Source organism: Mobula hypostoma, chromosome 14 (assembly GCF_963921235.1).
Source record: "Mobula hypostoma chromosome 14, sMobHyp1.1, whole genome shotgun sequence".
Classification (NCBI taxonomy): Eukaryota; Metazoa; Chordata; class Chondrichthyes; order Myliobatiformes; family Myliobatidae; genus Mobula; species Mobula hypostoma.
The window spans coordinates 79658321-79684024 of record NC_086110.1 but is presented as its reverse complement, the minus strand read 5'-3'; the positions used below and the strand labels follow the sequence as shown (position 1 = coordinate 79684024).

At 44.6% G+C, this 25704-nt stretch overlaps 1 protein-coding gene across 1 annotated transcript in view; it reads right to left on the bottom strand.

The window, feature by feature from the left end:
• Positions 1-2079, bottom strand: part of LOC134356376 (vacuolar protein sorting-associated protein 4A) — a 107415-nt gene extending 105336 nt beyond the window's left edge. Inside the window, exon 1 of the mRNA XM_063067298.1 lies at positions 1771-2079. Coding sequence (XP_062923368.1) covers positions 1771-1794 — 24 coding nt within the window. The 5' untranslated portion in view covers positions 1795-2079. The remainder of the gene's footprint in view (positions 1-1770) is intronic.
• Positions 2080-25704: the final 23625 nt, after the last annotated feature.

The following is a 25704-nucleotide window of genomic DNA, read 5'->3' as shown; positions in this document are numbered from 1 at the left end:
AGTTAATGAACTGTATGTGAATGATGCTCTAGGATACAAGGACACTGGAAATATTCCACAAATGTTAGCATCTGTGTCAGTTTTGAGGAACAGTGGGACCCCAGACTTGCAAGACCAAGGATTGTTGAAAGTGGCATCACAGGGAAATAACAGAGTTCAGACATGAGATGCCAGCCATTCATTGAGGCATTTAATCCAAGAGCAGGGAGATTACTCTCCAATATCATGAAACAGGTCAGATCTCAAACACAAGAAAATCTGCATGTGCTAGAAATCCAAAGCAACAGTTACACAGATAAGGAGATAAAGTGAGAGGGGGAAATAGGAATGGTGAAGGGGCAGGGAGAGTTACAGGAATTTTGAGAAATCCATGTTCATACCATCAGGTTGGAATACAAGGTGTTGCGCCTCCAATCTTAGTGCAACCTCTTAATGGCAGCATAGGATGCCACAGACATTTGCAAAGGGAATGGGAAGTAGAATTCAAATAGATGGCCACTGGAAAATCCTGCTTTTTGAGACTGACAGAGCAAAGGTGCTCAACGAAGTGTTCCCCCAATCTACATTGGGTATCACCAATATACAGCAGATCACATCAGGAGCAGAGGATACAGTATGTGACTCCCAACAGATTCACAGATGAAGTGTCACCTCACCTGGAAGGACTGTTTGTGGCCCAGAATGGTTGTGAGAGAAGAGGTGTAGGGGCAGGTGTAGCACTTGTTCCGCTTGCAAGGATAAGTGCCAGGAAGGAGGTCACTGGGGAGGAATGAATGGACAAGAGAGTCACATGGAGGGCGATCCGATCCCTGCGGAAAGCATAAAGTGGGAGGAGAGAAAGATGTGCTTGGTGGTGGGATCCTTTTGAAGATAGCTGAAGTTACAGAGAATTATGCGTGGGACATAATGGGGTGGTAGATGAGGACAAGAGGAACCCTAACCCTAGCGTGGTAGTGGAAGGTTGGGGTGAGGGCAGTGTTGATGGCTCAGGAAGGGAAACCCCTTTCTTTGAAGGAGAAAATCCCTTAGTTGTTTTGGAATGAAAAGCCTCATTCTGAAAGCAGATGTGGACTGGGGGTTGGTTGGACGAATACGGAGTATGTGGGGTGTACAGGGTGCAGGGGGATGTAAGGCATGTGGAATACGGTGAGTAGGGGATGACAGGTTTAGGGGGAGTCGGGGGTACGGGAGATGGGGGGTTAGTGTTTACAGGGGAAGTGGGGCTGTATGGGGAGTACAGGGTGGGAGTTTACAAGGAGTTGGGGGTATGGGCAAAGGGGTGCACAGGGAGTGTGGGTTGGCGATTTCGGAGGAGTGAGGGGTGTACGGCGAGTGCAGGGGTGGCGGTGTTAAGGAGAGTGGTCAGTGGGTGGGGGGTGTACAGGGACTGGAGGGTGGGGTTTGCACGGAAGTAGGTGTGTGCGTGGCAGGTGTATGGGGACGGACAGGGAATTGGTGGGAGAGCGTATGGAGAGTGGGGGTGTGTGTACGGGGAGTGGGGGACATGTAGGGTGGGGTGGGGGGCACGGTGGAGGTGGGTGTGTATAGTGGGGTGTGTAGGGTGAGCTGACGGTGGAGTGGGGGGTGTACGGTGGGGTGAGGGGTGTGTAGGATGAAGTGGGGGGTGAGAACCGTGGGGTGAGGGGAGTGTAGAGTGGGCTGAGGTGTTGTAGGGTGGGGTGAGGAGGGTGTAGGCAGAAGTGGGAGGTGAGTACGGGCAATTATGCACGGGAGTGCGCTTCTCGCCCTCCGTCCAGCCCCTCACGTTACCTGGAGAGTGTTGGGCGCTGACATCTCACATCTCCGGGCGCTCAGCCCCTGACTGCCGCTCCCGGCCGGGCTCCCGCACGCTAATGCTGCCCTTCGAGCTCGCCCGGTCGCTGTTCCAAGCTCCTCACCCTCGCCGGGCCCCGAGCCTCGATCTCGCCCGGTCGCCGCTCTCGGCTCCTCACCCGCGCTAGGCCCCGAGCCTCGGCCTCGCCCGGTGGCCGCTCCCAGACCGAGCCGACAAAATGGCGGCGGGCGGAGCAACACCGTGACGTATTTAAAGTCTACGAGTTGCCAGGCATGTGAGCTGATAGACGAGAGGGCCTATCGGGTGGGCGCCACCATCACGCTACAGCGCCGCCCTTGTTGGAGTCAGCACTGCAGAAACTGGACGCGGAGTCCTGACCAACCCTTCCAACTTTTGCAAAATCTAATCTGCATTGATAGGGCGTAGGCTGCATGGTTGCCTCAATGAAGAGTCTGTTGGAACTCTTTTCAGAAATAACAAGCAGGATAGACAAAAGAGATTCGTTGTTGTGTAATGGGATTCTCTGAAGGCCTTTGACAAGGTGCCACATGTGAGGCTGCTTAATAAGATGCACAGTATTAAAGGACAGATTCTGGCATGGATAAAGCAGTGGCTGATTAGCAGGAGGCAAAGAGTGGCTCCCCTCTTTTTTGACTGGCTGCCAGTGATGAGTCTGATTCTTTTTACTTTATATGTACTCGACTTCCTAACCAGAAGACCACAATCTGTGCGACCAGGCATAGCTCAAATATGGTCTCGGCCTGAAACGTCGACTGTACCTCTTCCTAGAGATGCTGCCTGGCCTGCTGCGTTCACCAGCAACTTTGATGTGTGTTGCTTGAATTTCCAGCATCTGCAGAATTCCTGTTGTTTGTGTTTTTAAAAATTACTTTCTCAATACCTTTTGGAAATATTTCATGAATCTTTTGAGAAAGGTAATTTACATCCTTTTTATGAAGCTTCTGTTTCTTTAATCCTTAAGAAAGATAAAGATCCTACTGAATGCTCAACTTATAGATCTATTGTTATTAAATGTGGATGCTAAAATTCTTTCTAAGATAATGGCTAACCGTTTGGTAAACATTTTATCTAAAATTATCTCTATGGATCAAACAGGCTTTATTAGAGGCTGTTATTCTTTTTCCGATGTTCGGAGATTGATGAACATTATATATTCACCATTATCCAAAATACCTCAATGTGTTATTTCTCTGGATGCAGAAAAGGCATTTGATAGAGTTGAATGGACTTATTTGTTTAATATATTAGACAGATTTGGTTTTGGTAATAATTTTAGTAAGTGGATTCAAATGATCTATAAGAACCCTATCGCTAACGTCATTACTAATAATCTTAGGTATCCTTTTTTTTACTTTCACGAGGTACTCGACAAGGGTGTCCATTAAGTCAGGGGTCTCCAACCTTTTTTGCACTGCGGACCGGTTTCATATTGACAATATTCTTGCGGACCGGCCGACCCGGGGGGGGGGGGGGGGCGGGAGGGGGGGTTGCCAACAGACGAAAGTAACAGTCAAACAACAGGAATTCTGCAGATGCTGGAAATTCAAGCAACACACATCAAAGTTGCTGGTGAACGCAGCAGGCCAGGCAGCATCTGTAGGAAGAGGTGCAGTCGACGTTTCAGGCCGAGACCCTTCGTCAGGACTAACTAAAGGAAGGGTGAGTAAGGGATTTGAAAGTTGGAGGGGGAGGGGGAGATCCAAAATGATAGGAGATGACAGGAAGGGGAGGGATGGAGCCAAGAGCTGGACAGGTGATAGGCAAAAGGGGATACAAGAGGATCATGGGACAGGAGGTCCGGGAAGAAAGACAAGGAGGCGGGGGGGGGACCCAGAGGATGGGCAAGAGGTATATTCAGAGGGACAGAGGGAGAAAAAGGAGAGTGAGAGAAAGAATGTGTGTATAAAAATAAGTTACAGATGGGGTACGAGGGGGAGGTGGTGCCTTAACGGAAGTTAGAGAAGTCGATGTTCATGCCATCAGGTTGGATGCTTCCCAGACGGAATATAAGGTGTTGTTCCTCCAACCTGAGTGTGGCTTCATCTTTACAGTAGAGGAGGCCGTGGATAGACATGTCAGAATGGGAATGGGATGTGGAATTAAAATGTGTGGCCACTGGGAGATCCTGCTTTCTCTGGCAGACAGAGCATAGATGTTCAGCAAAGCAGTCTCCCAGTCTGCGTCGGGTCTCGCCAATATATAAAAGGCCACATCGGGAGCACCGGACGCAGTATATCACCCCAGTCGACTCACAGGTGAAGTGTTGCCTCACCTGGAAGGACTGTTTGGGGCCCTGAATGGTGGTAAGGGAGGAAGTGTAAGGGCATGTGTAGCATTTGTTCCGCTTACACGGATAAGTGCCAGGAGGGAGATCAGTGGGGAGGGATGGGGGGGACGAATGGACAAGGGAGTCGCATAGGGAGCGATCCCTGCGGAATGCAGGGGGGGGGAGGGAAAGATGTGCTTAGTGGTGGGATCCCGTTGGAGGTGGCGGAAGTTACGGAGAATAATATGTTGGACCCAGAGGCTGTAGGACGAGGGAGATGTCTTCCTTTTTTAAAGAAAGGGCTTCCCTTCCTCCACTATCAACTCTGCTCTTAAACGCATCTCCTCCATTTCACATACATCTGCTCTCACTCCATCCTCCCGTCACCCCACTAGGAATAGGGTTCCCCTGGTCCTCACCTACCACCCCACCAGCCTCCAGGTCCAACATATTATTCTCCGTAACTACCGCCACCTCCAACGGGATCCCACCACGAAGCACATCTTTCCCTCCCCACCTCTCTCTGCATTCCGCAGGGATCGCTCCCTACGCAACTCCCTTGTCCATTCGTCCCCCCCATCCCTCCCCACTGATCTCCCTCCTGGCACTTATCCGTGTAAGCGGAACAAGTGCTACACATGCCCTTACACTTCCTCCCTTACCACCATTCAGGGCCCCAAACAGTCCTTCCAGGTGAGGCAACACTTCACCTGTGAGTCGACTGGGGTGATATACTGCGTCCGGTGCTCCCGATGTGGCCTTTTATATATTGGCGAGACCCGACGCAGACTGGGAGACCGCTTTGCTGAACATCTACGCTCTGTCCTGCAGAGAAAGCAGGATCTCCCAGTGGCCACACATTTTAATTCCACATCCCATTCCCATTCTGACATGTCTATCCACGGCCTCCTCTACTGTAAAGATGAAGCCACACTCAGGTTGGAGGAACAACAGCTTATATTCCGTCTGGGTAGCCTCCAACCTGATGGCATGAACATCGACTTCTCTAACTTCCGCTAGGCCCCACCTCCCCCTCGTACCCCATCTGTTACTTATTTTTATACACACATTCTTTCTCTCACTCTCCTTTTTCTCCCTCTGTCCCTCTGAATATACCCTTTGCCCATCATCTGGGTCCCCCCCCCCGTCTTTCTTCCCGGACCTCCTGTCCCATGATCCTCTCGTATCCCCTTTTGCCTATCACCTGTCCAGCTCTTGGCTCTATCCCTCCTCCTCTTGTCTTCTCCTATCATTTTGCATCTCCCCCTCCCCCTCCAGCTTTCAAATCCCTTACTCACTCTTCCTTCAGTTAGTCCTGACGAAGGGTCACGGCTTGAAACGTCGACTGCACCTCTTCCTACAGATGGGCAGCAACTTTGAAAAGTAACAGTCAAATACGTTGTTTACCACGAGACTACAATGACCATGAGCTTTGCGCGGGTACAAGTGCGCATGCGTGTGTACCCATTTTTTTTCCATAGATCGTTTTCGGCGATTCTGTTCGGGGAAGGGCGGGGGGTGGTGTTAATCACGACCGGAATATCGGTGATAAGTGGCTAATATACTCAATTTCGTCTCTAAAAGGGTTTACGTAACGAATTTAATATTAAACACACAGCGCATATTTTCCTCGCATGAATATAGCGATAAGTCAATTATCAGGGGAGCTGAACAAAGTGTTGAACAAACTTCCAGTAGAAGTGGTAGAGGCAGGTTCGACATTATCATTTAAAGAAAAATTGGATAGGTATATGGACAGGAAAGGAATGGAGTGTTATGGGCTGAGTGCAGGTCGGTGGGACTAGGTGAGAGTAGCGTTCGGCACGGACTAGATGGGCAGAGATGGCCTGTTCTCGTGCTGTAATTATTATATAATTATTATATTATATTATAAGTAAGTCAATAGCATCGTAACATTTTAAGTATCGTTTGGATATTAAACACACAGCACATATTTTCCCCGTATGAACATATAAAATCATTGCAACACACCAATATCGCTGAATCAGTGGGAGCCCTGTAACAAGACGGCCCTGTCGAAGGGTGACGGGAGACAGCGATACTCGAAGGAGGTTCCGTATGTCCGGTCTATTCCGCAATTTGGTTTTCGTTGCATTCATTGCAGAGATATGTTGGAAATGGAAGCAACGTTTTCAGTGCTTTCATGGCTGTCTCAGGATATTTAGTCTTGACTTTGATCCAGAATGCCGGCAGAGATGTTATGTCAAACATACTTTTCAGCCCGTCATCATTTGCAAGCTCGAGGAGTTGATCTCCTTCCCGCGCCGACGTGGATGACGCGCGGGTAATGACCTCGCATGCGTAATGGCTCAACAGTGGGCGTGACAGGGAATGAGGAAAGATGCAGCTGACTCATATCGCCAAATCATATCGTTTCCTCGCGGCCCGGTGGTTGGGGACCGCTGCATTAAGTCCTTTATTATTTAATCTTGCATTGGAGCCTTTGGCTATAACAATTCGCGAAGCTAAAAATATTCATGGTATTTCTATAAATGGGACCATACATAAGATTTCTCTTTATGCAGATGATCTTTTGGTTTATATCTCGAATCCTGAAGAATCTATTCCTAATCTTTTGGAAGTATTAAATGATTTTGGAAAATTTTCAGGATATAAACTTATTTTAAATAAAGGTGAATTGCTCCCTTTAAAAGTTCCTGTTTTTATATATAAGAATATTCCATTTAGAATTGTGAATTCTTATTATCATTACAAAAAAAATAAAGATCTTTATAAAGCTAATGTAGTTCCTTTATTGGACTCTATGAAACAATTATATTCAAGATGGAATTCTCTTACGCTTTCTTTAATAGGTCGTATTCATGCCATGAAAATGATGATTTTAAATTGATTCTACTATTTCATCCTTTATTTGGAATAATAAAATATCAAGAGTTAATAAGTTTCATCTACAAAAATCTAAACGAGAAGGTGGACTCAGGCTACCCAATTTAAGATTGTATTATTGGGCTGTTAATATTCGACAATTATGTTTTTGGTTATATTGGCTCGATAAGAACCAAAATCCAGCTTGGATTGATTTAGAATTTAAAGCTAATAATCAATTTTATTTAACTTCACTATTAGGAGCTCCATTACCCTTACAACTTGCTAAAATTTCTAACTTAAATTTCTACCCTGTTATTAAACAGTCCTTACGGATTTGGTTTCAGTTTCGCAACTCTTTTAATTTTAAACAATTTAAATTGTCTAGTCCTGTATTTCGAAATTTGCTATTTAAACCTTCAATTACTGATCCCATCTTTTATGGAGAAATAAGGGGATTTGTTCTTTTGCAGATTTATTTACTGATGATCAAATGATTTCTTTTGAAGAGTTAATTAGTAAATATTATCTCTCTCACACACATTTCTTGCAATATTTACAGGTCAGACATTTTTTACAAAAATATGTTTCTATGTTTCCATATATGCAAGAATCTGATTTGTTGGACATTATTTTGAATATAAAACCCTTAGTGAGAGGTTCCATTGGCAGAGTTTATAATTTATATTTACTACAAAAAGATAACCTCACACTAAAGATTAAACAAGATTGGGAGAGAGAACTTAATGTGACTTTTGTTAATGAAGACTGGTCGCGAGTTTTGAAAATGGTTAATTCTTCTTTGATATGTGCCAGTCATTGTTTAATTCAGTTTTAAATTGTTCACTGCTATTATTTAACAAAGGAGAGGCTATCCAAAATATTTCCTAATATAGATAATTACTGTGATAGGTGCAAAAATGAAGTAGCTACTCTGTCACATATGTTCTAGTCATGTCCCTCGTTGAAATCTTTTTGGAAATCTTTATTTTCTACAATTTCTAAAGCTTTGAAAATTAATTTACACCCTAATACATTGACTGTTCTATTTGGAATAGTTCCACATCATATTCAGGGTATTTCATTTTCAAACCAACATGTAATTGCATTCGTTACATTGTTGGCAAGGAGAGCTATTTTATTGGAGTAGAAAGATACCTCTGCTCCTACACTATCTCAATGGTTTTCCCAAGTAATGTTATGTCTTAGTTTGGAAAAAATTAGTAGAACTTTTGACCCCCGATTTGATTTTGAGAGAAGGTGGGGCTCTTTTGCTAAATATTATCATTTAATTTGAATCAATTTACATGCTTTCCTTCCAATTTTATATTATATAAATGTGATTTGGTGATTGTTGTTTTCTTTTTCTTCTTTAATATATATAGTGTAAGATGTATCGCTCCGGGAGTTGGTTCCTAATGGGTTTTTTTCTCTTTTTTTTTTGTTTTATAGTTAGTGGGGTTTTTTTTAAGTTAGCTGGGGTTCTCTTTTTTCCTTCTTTTTCTTATATAAATCTTTTTTCATGTTTTTAGCTTCATTAATTATATATATATAGCCCTAATTGTTGAATTTCTGTATTTTATAGCTGTAGAAGATTATATATTAATAAAAAGATTTAAAAATGAAATTGATTTATCTACATTTATATTGCTGTATTGCATAGTTACTAATAAATGTTATTAGTTAATAGCAATACTGGACTCCAAAGTGTTTTCTATTTCTGCTGGTTCTTTATTCCCATTACGGGGTACGTGACACAATCTACAAATTTGCTGAGGATACGACCATTGTTGGTAGAATCTCAAAATGGAGATGAGAGCGTACAGGAGCGAGATATGCCAACTAGTGGAGTTGTGTGACAGCAACAGTATTGGGCCATACACCTGTGTTGGTGAGGCTTGACACCATTATTGAAGCTTGGGGTACAATCCCCTGGATGGTGATGTCTCCCACCATGGGATCAGAAGTGGAGAGAGTGAGCAGTTTCAAGTTCCTGGGTGTCAAGATCTCTGAGGACCTAACTTGATCCCAACATATCGATGTAGTTATAATAGACAATAGACAATAGGTGCAGGAGTAGGCCATTTGGCCCTTCAAGCCAGCACCACCATTCACTGTGATCATGGCTGATCATCCACAATCAGTATCCAGTTCCTGCCTTATCCCCATAACCTTTGATTCTGCTATCTTTAAGAGCTCTATCCATCTCTTTCTTGAAAGCATCCAGAGACTTGGCCTCCACAGCCTTCTGGGGCAGAGCATTCCATACATCCACCAGTCTCTGGGTGAAAAAGTTTTTCCTCAACTCCGTTCTAAATGGCCTACCCCTTATTCTTAAACTGTGGCCTCTGGTTCTGGACTCACCCATCTGCGGGAACATGCTTCCTACCTCCAGCATGTCCAATCCCTTAATAATCTTATATGTTTCAATAAGATCCCCTCTCAGCCTTCTAAATTCCAGAGTATACAAGCCCAGTCGCTCCAATCTTTCAACATATGACAGTCCCGCCATCCCAGGAATTAACCTTGTGAACCTACGCTGCACTCCCTCAATAGCAAGAGTGTCCTTCCTCAAATTTGGAGACTAAAATTGCACACAATACTCCAGGTGTGGTCTCACCAGGGCCCTGTACAGCTGCAGAAGGACCTCTTTACTCTTATACTCAATTCCCCTTGTTATGAAGGCCAGTAAGCCATTAGCTTTTTTCACTGCCTGCTGTACTTCCATGCTTACTTTCAGTGACTGATGTACAAGAACACCTAGATCTTGTTGTGCTTCCCCTTTTCCTAACTTAACTCCATTTAGATAATAATCTGCGTTCCTGTTCTTACTACCAAAGTGGATAACCTCACATTTATCCACATTAAACTGCATCTGCCCACTCACCCAGCCTGTCCAAGTCACCTTTCATTCTCATAACATAGAAACATAGAAACATAGAAAATAGGTGCAGGAGTAGGCCATTCGGCCCTTCGAGCCTGCACCGCCATTTATTATGATCATGGCTGATCATCCAACTCAGAACCCAGCCTTCCCTCCATACCCCCTGACCCCTGTAGCCACAAGGGCCATATCTAACTTCCTTTTAAACATAGCTAATGAACTGGCCTCAACAGTTTGCTGTGGCAGAGAATTCCACAGATTCACCACTCTCTGTGTGAAGAAGTTTTTCCTAACCTCGGTCCTAAAAGGCTTCCCCTCTATCCTCAAACTGTGACCCCTCGTTCTAGACCTCCCCAACATCGGGAACAATCTTCCCGCATCTCGCCTGTCCAATCCCTTTAGGATCTTATACGTTTCAATCAGATCCCCCCTCAATCTTCTAAATTCCAACGAGTACAAGCCCAGTTCATCCAGTCTTTCTTCATATGAAAGACCTGCCATCCCAGGAATCAATCTGGTGAACCTTCTTTGTACTCCCTCTATGGCAAAGATGTCTTTCCTCAGATTAGGGGACCAAAACTGCACACAATACTCCAGGTGTGGTCTCACCAAGGCCTTGTACAACTGCAGTAGTACCTCCCTGCTCCTGTACTCGAATCCTCTCGCTATAAATGCCAGCATACCATTCGCCTTTTTCACCGCCTGCTGTACCTGCATGCCCACTTTCAATGACTGGTGTATAATGACACCCAGGTCTCGTTGCACCTCCCCTTTTCCTAATCGGCCACCATTCAGATAATAATCTGTTTTCCTATTTTTGCCACCAAAGTGGATAACTTCACATTTATCCACATTAAATTGCATCTGCCATGAGTTTGCCCACTCACCCAACCTATCCAAGTCACCCTGCATCCTCTTAGCATCCTCCTCACTGCTAACACTGCCACCCAGCTTTGTGTCATCCGCAAACTTGGAGATGCTGCATTTAATTTCCTCATCCAAGTCATTAATATATATTGTAAACAACTGGGGTCCCAGCACTGAGCCTTGCGGTACCCCACTAGTCACCGCCTGCCATTCTGAAAAGGTCCCGTTTATTCCCACTCTTTGCTTCCTGTCTGCTAACCAATTCTCCACCCACACCAATACCTTACCCCCAATACCGTGTGCTTTAAGTTTGCACACTAATCTCCTATGTGGGACCTTGTCAAAAGCCTTTTGAAAATCCAAATATACCACATCCACTGGTTCTCCCCTATCCACTCTACTAGTTACATCCTCAAAAAATTCTATGAGATTCGTCAGACATGATTTTCCTTTCACAAATCCATGCTGACTTTGTTCGATCATTTCACCGCTTTCCAAATGTGCTGTTATCACATCCTTGATAACTGACTCCAGCAGTTTCCCCACCACCGACGTTAGGCTAACCGGCCTATAATTCCCTGGTTTCTCTCTCCCTCCTTTTTTAAAAAGTGGGGTTACATTAGCCACCCTCCAATCCTCAGGAACTAGTCCAGAATCTAACGAGTTTTGAAAAATTATCAATAATGCATCCACTATTTCTTGGGCCACTTCCTTAAGCACTCTGGGATGCAGACCATCTGGCCCTGGGGATTTATCTGCCTTCAATCCCTTCAATTTACCTAACACCACTTCCCTACTAACATGTATTTCGCTCAGTTCCTCCATCTCACTGGACCCTCTGTCCCTTACTATTTCTGGAAGATTATTTATGTCCTCCTTAGTGAAGACAGAACCAAAGTAATTATTCAATTGGTCTGCCATGTCCTTGCTCCCCATAATCAATTCACCTGTTTCTGTTTGCAGGGGACCTACATTTGTCTTTATCAGTCTTTTCCTTTTTACATATCTATAAAAGCTTTTACAGTCCGTTTTTATGTTCTCTGCCAGTTTTCTCTCATAATCTTTTTTCCCCTTCCTAATTAAGCCCTTTGTCCTCCTCTGCTGAACTCTGAATTTCTCCCAGTCCTCAGGTGAGCCACTTTCTCTGGCTAATTTGTATGTTACTTCTTTGGAATTGATACTATCCCTAATTTCTCTTGTCAGCCACGGGTGCACTACCTTCCTTGATTTATTCTTTTGCCAAACTGGGATGAACAATTGTTGTAGTTCATCCATGCAACCTTTAAATGCCTGCCATTGCATATCCACCGTCAATCCTTGAAGTGTCATTTGCCAGTCTATCTTAGCTAATTCATGTCTCATACCTTCAAAGTTACCCCTCTTTAAGTTCAGAACCTTTGTTTCTGAATTAACTACGTCACTCTCCATGTTAATGAAGAATTCCACCATATTATGGTCACTCTTACCCAAGGGGCCTCTCATGACAAGATCGCTAATTAACCCTTCCTCATTGCTCAAAACCCAGTCCAGAATAGCCTGCTCTCTAGTCGGTTCCTCGACATGTTGGTTCAAAAAACCATCCCGCATACATTCCAAGAAATCCTCTTCCTCAGCACCTTTACCAATTTGGTTCACCCAGTCTACATGTAGATTGAAGTCACCCATTATAACTGCTGTTCCTTTATTGCACACATTTCTAATTTCCTGTTTAATACCATCTCCGACCTCACTACTACTGTTAGGTGGCCTGTACACAACTCCCACCAGCGTCTTCTGCCCCTTAGTGTTACGCAGCTCTACCCATATCGATTCCACATCTTCCCGGCTTATGTCCTTCCTTTCTATTGCGTTAATCTCTTTTTTAACCAGCAACGCCACCCCACCTCCCCTTCCTTCGTGTCTATCCCTCCTGAATATTGAATATCCCTGAACGTTGAGCTCCCATCCCTGGTCACCCTGGAGCCATGTCTCTGTGATCCCAACTATATCATAATCATTAATAACAATCTGCACTTTCAATTCATCCACCTTATTACGAATGCTCCTTGCATTGACACATAAAGCCTTCAGGCGCTCTTTTACAACTCTCTTAGCCCTTTTTAATGCTTGCCCTGGATTTGTCGGCCTGCCACTTTTACTTTTCCCCTTTGTACTTTTTGCTTCTACGCTCACTTTACACCCCTCTGTCTCTCTGCACTGGTTCCCATCCCTCTGTTGTGAACTAACCTCCTCACACCTAGCCGCTTTAATTTGATTCCCACCCCCCAACCATTCTAGTTTAAAGTCACCTCAGTAGCCCCCGCTAATCTCCCTGCCAGGATATTGGTCCCCCTAGGATTTAAGTGTAACCCGTCCTTTTTGTACAGGTCACACCTGCGCCAAAAGAGGTCCCAATGATCCAAAAACTTGAATCCCTGCCCCCTGCTCCAATCCCTCAGCCATGCATTTATCCTCCACCTCATCGCATTCCTACTCTCACTGTCACGTGGCACAGGCAGTAATCCCGAGATTACTACCTTTGCGGTCCTTTTTCTCAACTCCCTTCCTAGCTCCCTATATTCTTCTTTCAGGACCTCATCCCTTTTCCTACCTATGTCATTGGTACCTATATGTACCAGGACCTCTGGCTCTTCACCCTCCCACTTCAGGATATCTTGGACACGATCAGAAATATCCCGGACCCTGGCACCAGGGAGGCAAACTACCATCCGAGTCTCTGGACTGCGTCCACAGAATCGCCTATCTGACCCCCTTACTATCGAGTCCCCTATCACAACTGCCCTCCTCTTCCTTGCCCTACCCTTCTGAGCTACAGGGCCAGACTCTGTGCCGGAGGCAGGGCCACTGTCGCTTCCCCCGGGTAAGCTGTCCCCCCCAACAGTACTCAAACAGGAGTACCTGTTGTTAAGGGGCACAGCCGCCGGGGTACTCCCCATCACCTTCCTTTTCCCCTTCCCCCTCCTAATCGTGACCCACTTGTCTGCCTCCCGTGGCCCCGGCGTGACCACCTGCCTTCCACTCCTCTCTATCACCTCCTCGCTCTCCCTGACCAGACGAAGGTCATCGAGCTGCAGCTCCAGTTCCGTAACGCGGTCCCTTAGGAGCTGCATCTCGATGCACTTGGCGCAGATGTAGACGTCCGGGAGGCTTGGAGACTCCAGGGCCTCCCACATCCGACACCGAGAACAGCAAACTGCCCTCACAGTCATAATGCCCCTCTCCTCAAATAGCAACAGAAAATGAATGTCAAACCTTCCTCGCCTCGCCCGCTTCCGCCTAAGCCCTCACATTTCACACTGCCACCCAGCTTTGTGTCATCGGCAAATTTGCTAATGTTACTTTTAATTTCCCCCATCTAAATCATTAATATATATTGGAAATAGCTGCGGTCCCAGCACTGAACCCTGCGGTATCCCACTGGTCACCGCCTGCCATTCCGAAAGGGACCCGTTAATCGCTACTCTTTGTTTTCTGTCAGCCAGCCAATTTTCAATCCATGTCAGTACTCTGCCCCCTATACCATGTGCCCAAATTTTGCCCACTAATCTCCTATGTGGGACTTTATCAAAGGCTTTCTGAAAGTCCAGGTACACTACATCCACTGGCTCTCCCTTGTCCATTTTCATAGTTACATCCTCAAAAAATTCCAGAAGATCAGTCAAGCACGATTTCCCCTTCGTAAATCCATGCTGACTCGGACCGATCCTGTTACTGCTATCCAGATGTGTCGTAATTTCATCCTTTATAATTGACTCCAGCATCTTTCCCACCACCGACATCAGACTAACGGGTCTATAATTCCCTGTTTTCTCTCTTCCTCCCTTCTTGAAGAGAGGGACAACATTAGTCACCCTCCAATCCACAGGAACTGATCCTGAATCTATAGAACATTGGAAAATGATTACCAATGCATCCACGATTTCTAAAGCCACCTCCTTAAGTACCCTGGGATGCAGACCATCAGGTCCCGGGGACTTATCAGCCTTCAGACCCAACAGCCTATCCAACACCATTTCCTGCCTAATATAAATTTCCTTCAGTTCATCCATTACCCTCGGTCCTTTGGCCACTTTATATAGTCATAGTCATAGTCATACTTTATTGATCCCGGGGGAAATTGGTTTTCATTACAGTTGCACCATAAATAATAATTAGTAATAAAACCATAAATAGTTAAATAGCAATATGTAAATTATGCCAGGAAATAAGTCCAGGACCAGCCTATTGGCTCAGGGTGTCTGACCCTCCAAGGGAGGAGTTGTAAAGTTTGATGGCCACAGGCAGGAATGACTTCCTATGACGCTCTGTGCTGCACCTCGGAGGAATGAGTCTCTGGCTGAATGTACTCCTGTGCCCACCCAGTACATTATGTAGTGGATGGGAGACATTGTCCAAGATGGCATGCAACTTGGACAGCATCCTCTTTTCAGACACCACCGTCAGAGAGTCCAGTTCCATCCCCACAACATCACTGGCCTTACGAATGAGTTTGTTGAATCTGTTGGTGTCTGCCACCCTCAGCCTGCTGCCCCAGCACATAACAATATCTGGGATATTGTTTGTGTCTTCCCTAGTGAAGACAGATCCAAAGTACCTGTTCAACTCGTCTGCCATTTCCTTGTTCCCCATAATAAATTCACCCGTTTCTGTCTTCAAGGGCCCAATTTTGGTCATAGCTATTTTTTAACTTTTCACATACCTGAAGAAGCTTTTACTATCCTCCTTTATATTCTTGGCTAGTTTACCTTCGTACCTCATTTTTTCTCCACGTATTGCCTTTTTAGTTACCTTCTGTTGCTCTTTAAAAGTTTCCCAATCCTCCGGCTTCCCACTCATCATTGCTAAGTTATACTTCTTCTCTTTTATTTTTATACTGTCCATTACTTCCCTTGTCAGCCACGGCCTCCCCTTACTCCCCTTAGGATCTTTCTTCCTCTTTGGAATGAACTGATCCTGCACCTTCCGCATTATTCCCAGAAACACTTGCCATTGCTGTTTCACTGTCATCCCTGCTAGGGTATTGTTCCATTGAACTTTGGCCAGCTCCTCCCTCATAGCTCCATAGTTCCCTTTGTTCAACTGTAATACTGACCCTTCTGAGTTTCCCTTCCCCCTCTCAAATTGTAGATTAAAACTTATCATACTATGGTCACTACCTCCTAATGGCTTCTTGAGGTCCCTGATCGAATCCGGTTCATTGCACAACACAACAAAGAAGGCAAGACAGCGAGTTTGAAGAGATTTGGTATGTCACCAAATACACTCAAAAACTTCTGTAGATGTACCATGAGAGCATTCTGACAGGCTGAATCATTGCCTGGTATTGGTGGGGGTGGGGGGGGGGGGCGGAGGAGTGGGACTACTGCACAGGACTGAAAGAAGCTGCAGAGGATTGTAAATTTAGTCAGCTCCATCTTGGGTACTAGCTTACAAAGTACCCAGGACATCTTCAAGGAGCGGTGTCTCAGAAAGGCAGTGTCCATTATTAAGGACCTCCAGCACCCAGGGTACGCCCTTTTCTCACTGTTACCATCAGGTAGGAGGTACAGAAGCCTGAAGGCACACACTCAGCGATTCAGGAACAGCTTCTTCCCCTCTGCCATCCGATTCCTAAATGGACATTGAACCCTTGGACACTACCTCACTTTTTAAATATATATTATTTCTGTTTTTGCACGATTTTTAATCTATTCTGTATACATATACTGTATTGATTTACTTATTAGTTTTTTCTTCTATATCATGTATTGTGTTGAACGGATACTGCTAAGTTCACAAATTTCATGACACATGCTGGTTCTGATTCTGATTTGGACAATGGAACTTAGAATTTATTTAAAATCTTACATCCATCCCACAACATTATGACTGAATTGCAATGTACAGACGTGAATTTAAAAGTCTAATGGCTTGTAGAAAGAAGCTGTCCTGTAGTTTGTTGGTCCTGGCTTTAGTGCTGTGGCACTGTTTGCCAGAAGGAAGCAGCTGGAACAGTTTATGGTTGGGATCACTGGTCTACCCGATGATCTTCCAGGCCTCTTTCTGTACCTGCTGCTGTAAATGTCCTCAATGGAGGGAAGTCACATCCACAGACGCACTGGGCTGTTCATACCACCCTCTGCAGTGCCCAGCGATCAAGGTTGGTGTAATTCCTGTACCAGGCAATGATACAGCCAGTCAGGATGCTCTCAATGGTGCCCCTGTAGAAGGTCTTGAGGATTTGGGGGCCCAAGCCAAACTTCTTCAGTCGCCTGAGGTGGAAGAGATGCTGTTGTGCTTTTTTAGCCACAAAGCTGGTGTGTGCAGTCCAGGTGAAATCATCCATGATGTGTACACAGAGAATTTGAAACTACTCACTCTCTGAACTGCAGACCCATTGCTGTTTCGTTGGCCGAGCCTGTCTCTGTTCCTCCTGTAATCCAGAATCAGATCTTTTGTTTTTTGGACTGAGGAAGAGGTTGTTTTCCTGGCACCACTGTGTCAGGGTGTCAACCTCTCCTCTTGTAGGCTATCTCACCACTGCTAGAAATAAAACCGATCAAAGTCATGTCATCTGCGATTTGATCAGCAGATTGGAGCCGTATGTGGTAGTACATTCGTGGGTGTAAAGGGAGTAAAGAAGGGTCTCAGAACACAACCCTGGGGCACCTGTGTTGCGGGGCAGAGGGGCGGAGGTGAGGGAGCCCATCCTTACCACCTGTCTGCAAGTCTCGGATCCAGCTGCGCAAGATTAGGTGCAGGCCGAGGTCTCTGAGCTTCCTGTCAATTCTGGAGGGAATTATGGTGTTGAATGCTGAACTGTAGTCCAGGAACAACACTCTAATGTATGCATCGCTCTTCTCCAGGTGAGTGAGGATAGTGTGTAGTGCTGTGGCTATGACATCATTGGTAGACAGGTTCTGTCGGAAAGCGAATTGTAGGGGATCCAGTGTGGGTGGTAGCATGCTGCAGATGTAGTCTATAACCAGCCTCTCAAAGCATTTGCTTATAATTGAAGTGAGAGTGACATGGCACCAATCGTTCAGGCATACTACCTTGGTTTTCTTAGGTACAGGGACAACGATGGACAATTTGAAACAAGAGGACACTACACACTGGGAGAGGGAGAGATTAAAAATGAATGAATTAAAAATTGATGGCTTTTTTTTTCCAAGTTTGCATACATTTCAAGATAAGTGGAGGGGCAGGTAGCTTTGGTGCAGTAGAGAGGCTACAAGAGGACTTACATTAGGGGAATAGGCAAAGCAATAGCAGATGAAATACATTGTTGGGAAGTGTATGGTCATGCACTTTGGTAGATGAAATGTAAGTGTAGACTATTTTCTAAATGGAGAGAAAATACAAAAATCTGAGGTGCAAAGGGACTTGGGAGTCCTTGTGCAGGATTCCCCAAAGGTTAATGTGCAGGTTGAGTCTGTAGTGAGGAAGGCAAATGCAATGTTAGCATTCATTTCAAGAGGACTAGAATATAAAAGCAAGGATGTAATGTTGAGACTTTATAAAGCACTGGTGAGGTCTCACTTGCAGTATTGCGAGCAGTTTTGGGCCCTTTAGAAAGGATATGCTGAGAATGGAGACGAAAATGATTCCAGGATTGAATGGTTTGTCATATGAACAGTGTTTGATGGCTCTGAGTCTGTATCTCTAGAATTCAGAAAAATGATGGGTGACCTAACTGAAACCTATCAAATGGTGAAAGGCATTAATAGAGTGGATGTGGAGAGGATGTTTCCTATGGTGGGAGAGTCTATGACCAGGGGACACAGTCTCAGGATAGAGTGGCGTCCTTTTAGAAAGGAGATGAGGAGGAATTTCTTTAGCCAGAACATAGTGAATCTGTGGAATCCTTTGCCACAGGCAGCTGTGGAGGTCAAGTCTTTATGTACATTTAAGGCAGAGATTGATAGATTCCTGATTAGTCAGGGCATGAAGGGATACGAGGAGAAGGAAAGAGATTGGGGCTGAGAAGAAAATTGGATTGGTCTTGATGAAATGGTGGCGCAGACTCGTTAGGCCAAATGGCCTAATTCTGCTCCCTATCTTATGGTCTTAATGCCACAACCCTGTTGGGTTCTTTTCAAGTTGATGGGTAATTCATCTTTTAACCATTTGTGTAACTTTGTTTTTAAATTGCACTTCTGAACAAACTATATTGATATTTCATGCTCATTATTTGTTATCTATTTATATAAGAACATAAGAAATAGGAGCAGGAGTAGGCCATCCGGCCCATCGAGCCTGCCCTGCTATTCAATAAGATCATGGCTGATCTGTCCGTAACCTCAGCTCCATCTACCTGCCTTTTCCCCATAACCCTTAGTTCCCTTACTGTGTAAAAACCTATCTAACTGTATCTTAAATATATTTAGTGAAGGAGCCTCAACTGCTTCCCTGGGCAGAGAATTCCACAGATTCACCACTCTCTGGGAAACAGAGTTTCTCCTCATCTCCGTCCTAAATCTTCTCCCCTGAATCTTGAGGCAATGTCCCCTAGTTCTAGTCTTACCTACCAATGGAAACAACTTTCCTACTTCTGTCTTATCTATCCCTTTCAAAATTGTGTATGTTTCTCTAAGATCCCCTCTCATTCTTTTGAACTCCAGAGAGTATAGTCCCAGGCAACTCAATCTCTCCTCATCCCTGGAATCAACCTGGTGAACCTCCTCTGCACTGCCTCCAAAGCCAGTATATCCTTCCTCAAGTATGGAGACCAGAACTGCACACAGTACTCCAGGTGCAGCCTCACCAGTACCCTGTATAGTTACAGCATGACCTCCCTGCTCTTAAATTCAATCCGTCTAGCAATGAAGGTCAACATTCCATTTGCCTTCTTAATAACCTGTTGCACCTGCAAGCCAACTTTTTGCAATTCATGAACAAGCACTCCCAAGCCCCTCTGCACAACAGCATGCTGCAATCTTTCACCATTTAAATAATAATCTGCTCTTCTATTATTCATTCCAAAGTGGATGATCTCACATTTACCATCTGCATTTGCAGTTTGTTTACAGTTCAGTTACTGTTCTATAGATTTGTTAAGTATGCCCACAGAAAAAGAATCACAGGGTTGTATATGGTGACATGTATGTCCTCTGATAACAAATTTTACTTTTCACTTCGAAGCATCATTTTGTGAAGTTTCTTATTCTTCAACGTTACCTGAGAAAGCACTGGGCGTTGGCAAAGCCTCACCTGAAACTGGAGCACTGGCAGTTTGTGATTTTCATTAGTGTTGACACAGAATGGATAGTCCACTGGTGACAAAATAGCCTTAAACCTCATGCATAAACTGGCACATACTTCTGACCGACAATACATCCAGCTGATAGAAGTACTGTATATAAATTGTGAGAGGCACAGAAAGGGTGAATAGTCATTTTCCAGGTAAACCTGCTGGTGATTTGGACAAAAAGAAATTGACAGTATCACAGCTGTACTCAGAGGAGACATAATGGAGGGGTCAGACATTGACTCCATTTAAGTGGAATTCAGAAATAGGAAGATGCAATCACTGATGGGATTGTATTACAGACCCCCTGACCGCCACTGGGACACTGAGGAACAGATTTGTAATCAGATAAAGGAAATGTGTAAAAATAATAGGGTTGTTGTCATGCGTGATTTCAACTTCCCTAATATAAATTGGCACCTTCCTAGGGCAAGGAGTTTAGATGGGGCTAAATTTGTTAAGGGTATCCAGGAAGGTTTCTTAAATCAATACGTAGACGATCCAACGAGAGAAGGGGCTGTACTGGACCTGGTGATGGGTAATGAGCCCGGCCAGATGACTGACCTTTCAGTGGATGAACAGTTAGGCAACAGTGACCACAACTCCTTGTCTTTCAGGTAGCTATAGATAAGGATAGGTATGGTCCTTGTGGGAGAGATTTAAATTGGAGTAGGGCAATTATGAGGGCATTGGGCAGGAACCAAGAAGCAGTAATTGAGAACAACTTTTCTCTGGCAAGTCCACATCAGACATATGGGAGTACAAAAAAGGTATGTTCCTGTTAGAAGGAAGGATGGGGATGGAAAGATAAGAGAACCTAAGATAAGAAGGGAACAGGGGAAAATCCTGGGAATCATAGACCAATGAATCTCATGTCAGTAGTAAGGAAATTGCTCAGAAAAATTATCAGGGAAAGGATGTATGAGCATTTGGAGTCCCATGGCCTAATTACAGACAGTCAGCATGGCTGTGCAAGCCAGGTTGTGCCTTACCAACATGATCTGAGTTTCTTTCAATTGAATTGACTTTATTTCTTACATCCTTCACGTACATGAGTAAAAATCTTTACATTACGTCTCTGTCTAAATGTGCAATTATAGTAATTTCTAACAATTTATGATCAATAGAACAGTCAATATAACATAGAAATACACTCAAATCAGTGTGAGTTCATCAGTCTGATGGCCTGGTGGAAGAAGCTGTCCCAGGGCCTGTTGGTCCTGGCTTTTATGCTGCGGTACCGTTTCCCGGATGGCAGCAGCTGAATGGATTGTGGTCGGGGTGACTCGAGTCCCCAGTGATCCCTCGGGCCCTTTTTTCATACTTGTTTTTGTAAATGTCCTGAATCATGGGAAGTTCACAACTACAGATGTGCTGGGCTGTCCACACCACTCTCTGCAGAGTCCTGCGATTGAGGGAAGTACAGTTCCCATACCAGGCAGTGATGCAGCCAGTCAGGATGCTCTCAATTGTTCCCCTATAGAAAGTTCTTAGGATTTGGGAGCCCCATACCAAACCACCTCAAGTGTCTAAGGTGAAAGAAGCACTGATGTGCCTTTTTCACCACACACTGGTGTGTAGACCACATGAGGTCCTCAGTGATGTGGATGCCAAGGAACTTTAAGCTGTTCACCCTCTCAATCCCAGATCCATTAATGTCAATAGGGGTTAGCCCATCTCCATTCCATAGAACCATAGAACACAACAGCACAGAAAACAGGCCATTCGGCCCCTCTAGTCTGTGCCAAAACTTTATTCCTCTAGTCCCATTGACCTGCACCCAGTCCATAACCCTCCAGACCTCTCCCATCCATGTATCTATCCAATTTATTCTTAAAACTTGAGTAAGCCCGCATTTACCACATCAGATGGCAGCTCATTCCACACTCCCACCACTCTCTGAATGAAGAAGTTCCCCCTAAACCTTTCCCCTTTCACCCTACAGCCATATCCTCTCATATTTATCTTTCTTAATCTAAGTGGAAAGAGCATACTCGCATTTACTCTGTCTAAACCCCTCATAATTTTGTAAACCTCCATCAAATCCCCCCTCATTCTTCTACACTCCAAGGAATAAAGTCCTAACCTGTTCAATCTTTCCCTGTAACTCAATTCCTGAATACCCGGCAACATCCTAGTAAATCTTCTCTGCACTCTTTCAATCTTACTGATATCCTTCCTATAGTTAGGTGACCAGAACTGCACACCATACTCCGAATTTGGCCTCACCAATGTCTTATACAACCTCACTATAACATCCCAACTCCTATACTCAGTACTTTGATTTATGAATGCCAGGATGCCAAAAACCTTCTTTACAACCCTGTCTACCTGTGACGCCACTTTCAGGGAATTATGTATCTGAACTCCTAGATCCCTTTGTTCCTCCGCACTCCTCAGTGCCCTACCATTTATTGTGCATGTCCTACCTTGATTTGTCCTTCCAAAATGCAACACCTCACACTTGTCTGCATTAAATTCCATCTGCCATTTTCTGGCCCATTTATCCAGTTGGTCCAGATCCCTCTGCAAGCTTTGAAAGCTTTCCTCGCTGTCCACAACGCCTCCAATCTTAGTGTCATCAGCAAACTTGCTGATCCAATTTACCACATTATTATCACTGATAATAAACACATCATTGATATAGACCACAAACAACAATGGTCCCAGCACAGATCCCTGAGGCACACCACTAGTCACAGGCCTCCAGTCTGAGAAGCAACCATCCACTACCACTCTGTCTTCTCCCACACAGCCAATTTCGAATCCAGTTTACAACCTCTCCATGGATACCTAGTGTCTGAACCTTCTAAACTAACCTCCCATGTGGGACCTTGTCAAAGGCCTTACTAAAGTCCATGTAGACAACATCCACAGCCTTTCCTTCATCTACTTTCTTGGTAACCTCCTCGAAAAACTCTACAAGATTCGTTAAACACGATCTACCATGCTCAAAGCCATGCTGACTATCATTAATCAGCCCTTGGCTGTCCAAATACTTGTATATCCGATCTCTCAGAACACCTTCCAGTAATTTACCTACTACTGATGTCAGGCTCACCGGTCTGTAATTACCTGGTTTACTTTTGGAGCCTTTTTTAAACATCGGAACAACATGAGCTACCCTCCAATCCTCCGGCACCACACCCGTGGCTAAGGATATTTTTAATATTTCTGCCAGGGTCCCTGAAATTTCTACACTAGTCTCTCTCAAGGTCTGAGGAAATATCATGTCAGGCCCGGGGGATTTATCTACCTTTATTCGCTGTAAGGCAGCAAGCACCTCCTCCTCTTTAATCTCGATATGTTCCATGACACTGCTGCTTGTTTCCGTTCCTTCCATATACACTATGCCACTTTCCTGAGTGAGGGGATCCAGGAGTACCCGTATTAACTGCTTGGAGAGAGACATTTATCATTGATGGTTTACTTGGAAAGGAGAGAGAGACAGAGTTATTTACCACTGATATGTTGCTTTTGAAAAGAGAGAGAGCGAGCAAGATTAACGGTTGGACTGTCACTTTAAGGCATTGGAAGTAACTTTGGATGTTCACTGAGTTTGGAGTTGGAGACAGCACCCAGCAGCTTGTAAGTTGCTATGGTGACCGAAGGCGGTGTTATTTAATGGACACTCGATGTTATGATTTTCAGCACGTTATTGATGTTACTTCCAAGGACTTGTTGCCTGCTTGTGTACTCCTTTACAGACAAAGGAGGGAGGGACTCTTTGAGTGACAGGTGATGCTCAGCCTGGTGAAATCAATGGGAGGTTAGATGATACAGACCTCCGACACATGATCTGGACACTGAATGAGCATTGTTGTGGCCGCAGAGAAAGTGGGTTTTGGAGGATCAATCAGGCAGATCTATCCAACTTGCCAATCCACCGTTGAAGAAGGGGTTGACTGGTGGGGAGTTGTCTATGTGTCCACCCTCGCCGGGGTGATAGCTCCACCGCAGGAAAACCAGTCCCCCTGGTTAAAGTCACAGTCGGTGACTTGTAAAGGATTTCGGAGGACGATGAGAAGATCGACTGCATCAGCTCACCTGAAGACTCAACTCTCTCTCTCTCTCTCCATCACTACTCAACTAAATACCACGAACTGAACTGAACTGAACTTTACTCAACATCGTAAGACTGTATCTTTTTACCCCTAGACTTAAAGAAGCTTGGTTTTTTCATACATATATATTCCACACTTACTTTTATATATAATCATTGCTAACCTGTTTGATTTATCTACATTTATATTACTGTATTGCATAGTTACTAATAAATATTATTAGTTTATAGCAATACGAGACTCCAAAGTAGTTTCTATTTCTGCTGGTTCTTTATCCCCGTCACGGGGTACGTGACACCTGAGTAAATACTGATGCAAAAAAAACTGTTTAAGATCTCCCCCATCTCGTGAGGCTCCACACATAGACGACCACTCTGATTTTCTAGGGGACCAATTTTGTCCCTTACTATCCTTTTACTCTTAATATACTTGTAGAAACCCTTTGGGTTTACCTTCACATTATCTGCCAAAGCAACCTCATGTCTTCTTTTTGCCTTCCTGATTTCCTTCTTTAGTATTTTCTCACATTTTCTATACTCTTCAAGTACCTCATTTCTTCTTTGTTGACTTTATCTGCTACACACCTCTCTCTTTTTCTTAACCATATTGCCATCCCTTGAAAACCAAGGTTCCCTATGCCTGTTAACTTTGCCTTTAATCCTGGCAGGAACATGCAAACTCTGCACTCTCAAAATGTCACCTTTGAAGGCCTTCCACTTACTGAACACATCCTTGCCAGGAAACAACTTATCCCAATCCACTCTTCCTAGATCATTTCTCGTTTCCACAAAATTGGCCCTTCTCCAATTTAGAACCTCAACTCGAGGACCAGACCTATCCTTATCCATAATTAACTTGAAACTAATGACATTATGGTCACTGGACCCAAAATGTTCACCTACACATACTTCTGTCACCTGACCTGTCTGGTTCCCCAACAGGAGATCAAGTATTGCATTCTCTCTCGTGGGTACCTCTATATATTGATTTAGAAAACTTCCCTGAATGCATTTGACAAACTCCACGCCATCTAACCCTTTCACAGTGTGGGAGTCCCAGTCAATATGTGGAAAGTTAAAATCCCCTACTATTACAATTTTCTGTTTCTTACATCGGTCTGCTATCTCTCTACAGATTTGCTCCTCCAATTCTCTCTGACTATTGGGTGGTCTAAAATACAACCCCATTTGTGTGGTACACCTTTTCCGATCCTCAGCTCCACCCATATGGCCTCTATAGACGAGCCCTCCGGGCTGTCCTGTCTACGCACAGCTGTGATATTCTCCCTGACTAGTAATGCCACTCCTCCCCCTTTCATCCCTCCCCCTCTATCACGTCTGAAACAACAGAACCCCAGAACATTAAGCTGCCAGTCCTGCCCCTCCTGCAACCAAGTCTCACAAATAGCACTAATGTTGTAATCCCACATGCCAATCCACGCCCTGAGCTCATCTGCCTTACCTACAATACTCCTTGCATTGAAATAGATGCACCTAAGAACGTTTCTATCACGTACAAACGTTTGATTTCTGTCTACACATGCAGTCCTCGCATGACCTTTCTCCTCCTCCACCTCACTATCTGCTCTAACACTCTAGCTCCCCTCCCCCTGCAAATCTACTTTAAACCCCGCCCCCCTCCCCCCCCCCCACTGGAGCAGCACTAGCAAATCTACCCGCAAGGATGTTAGTCCCCCTCCAGTTCAGGTACAAACTGTTCTTGTCAGAACAG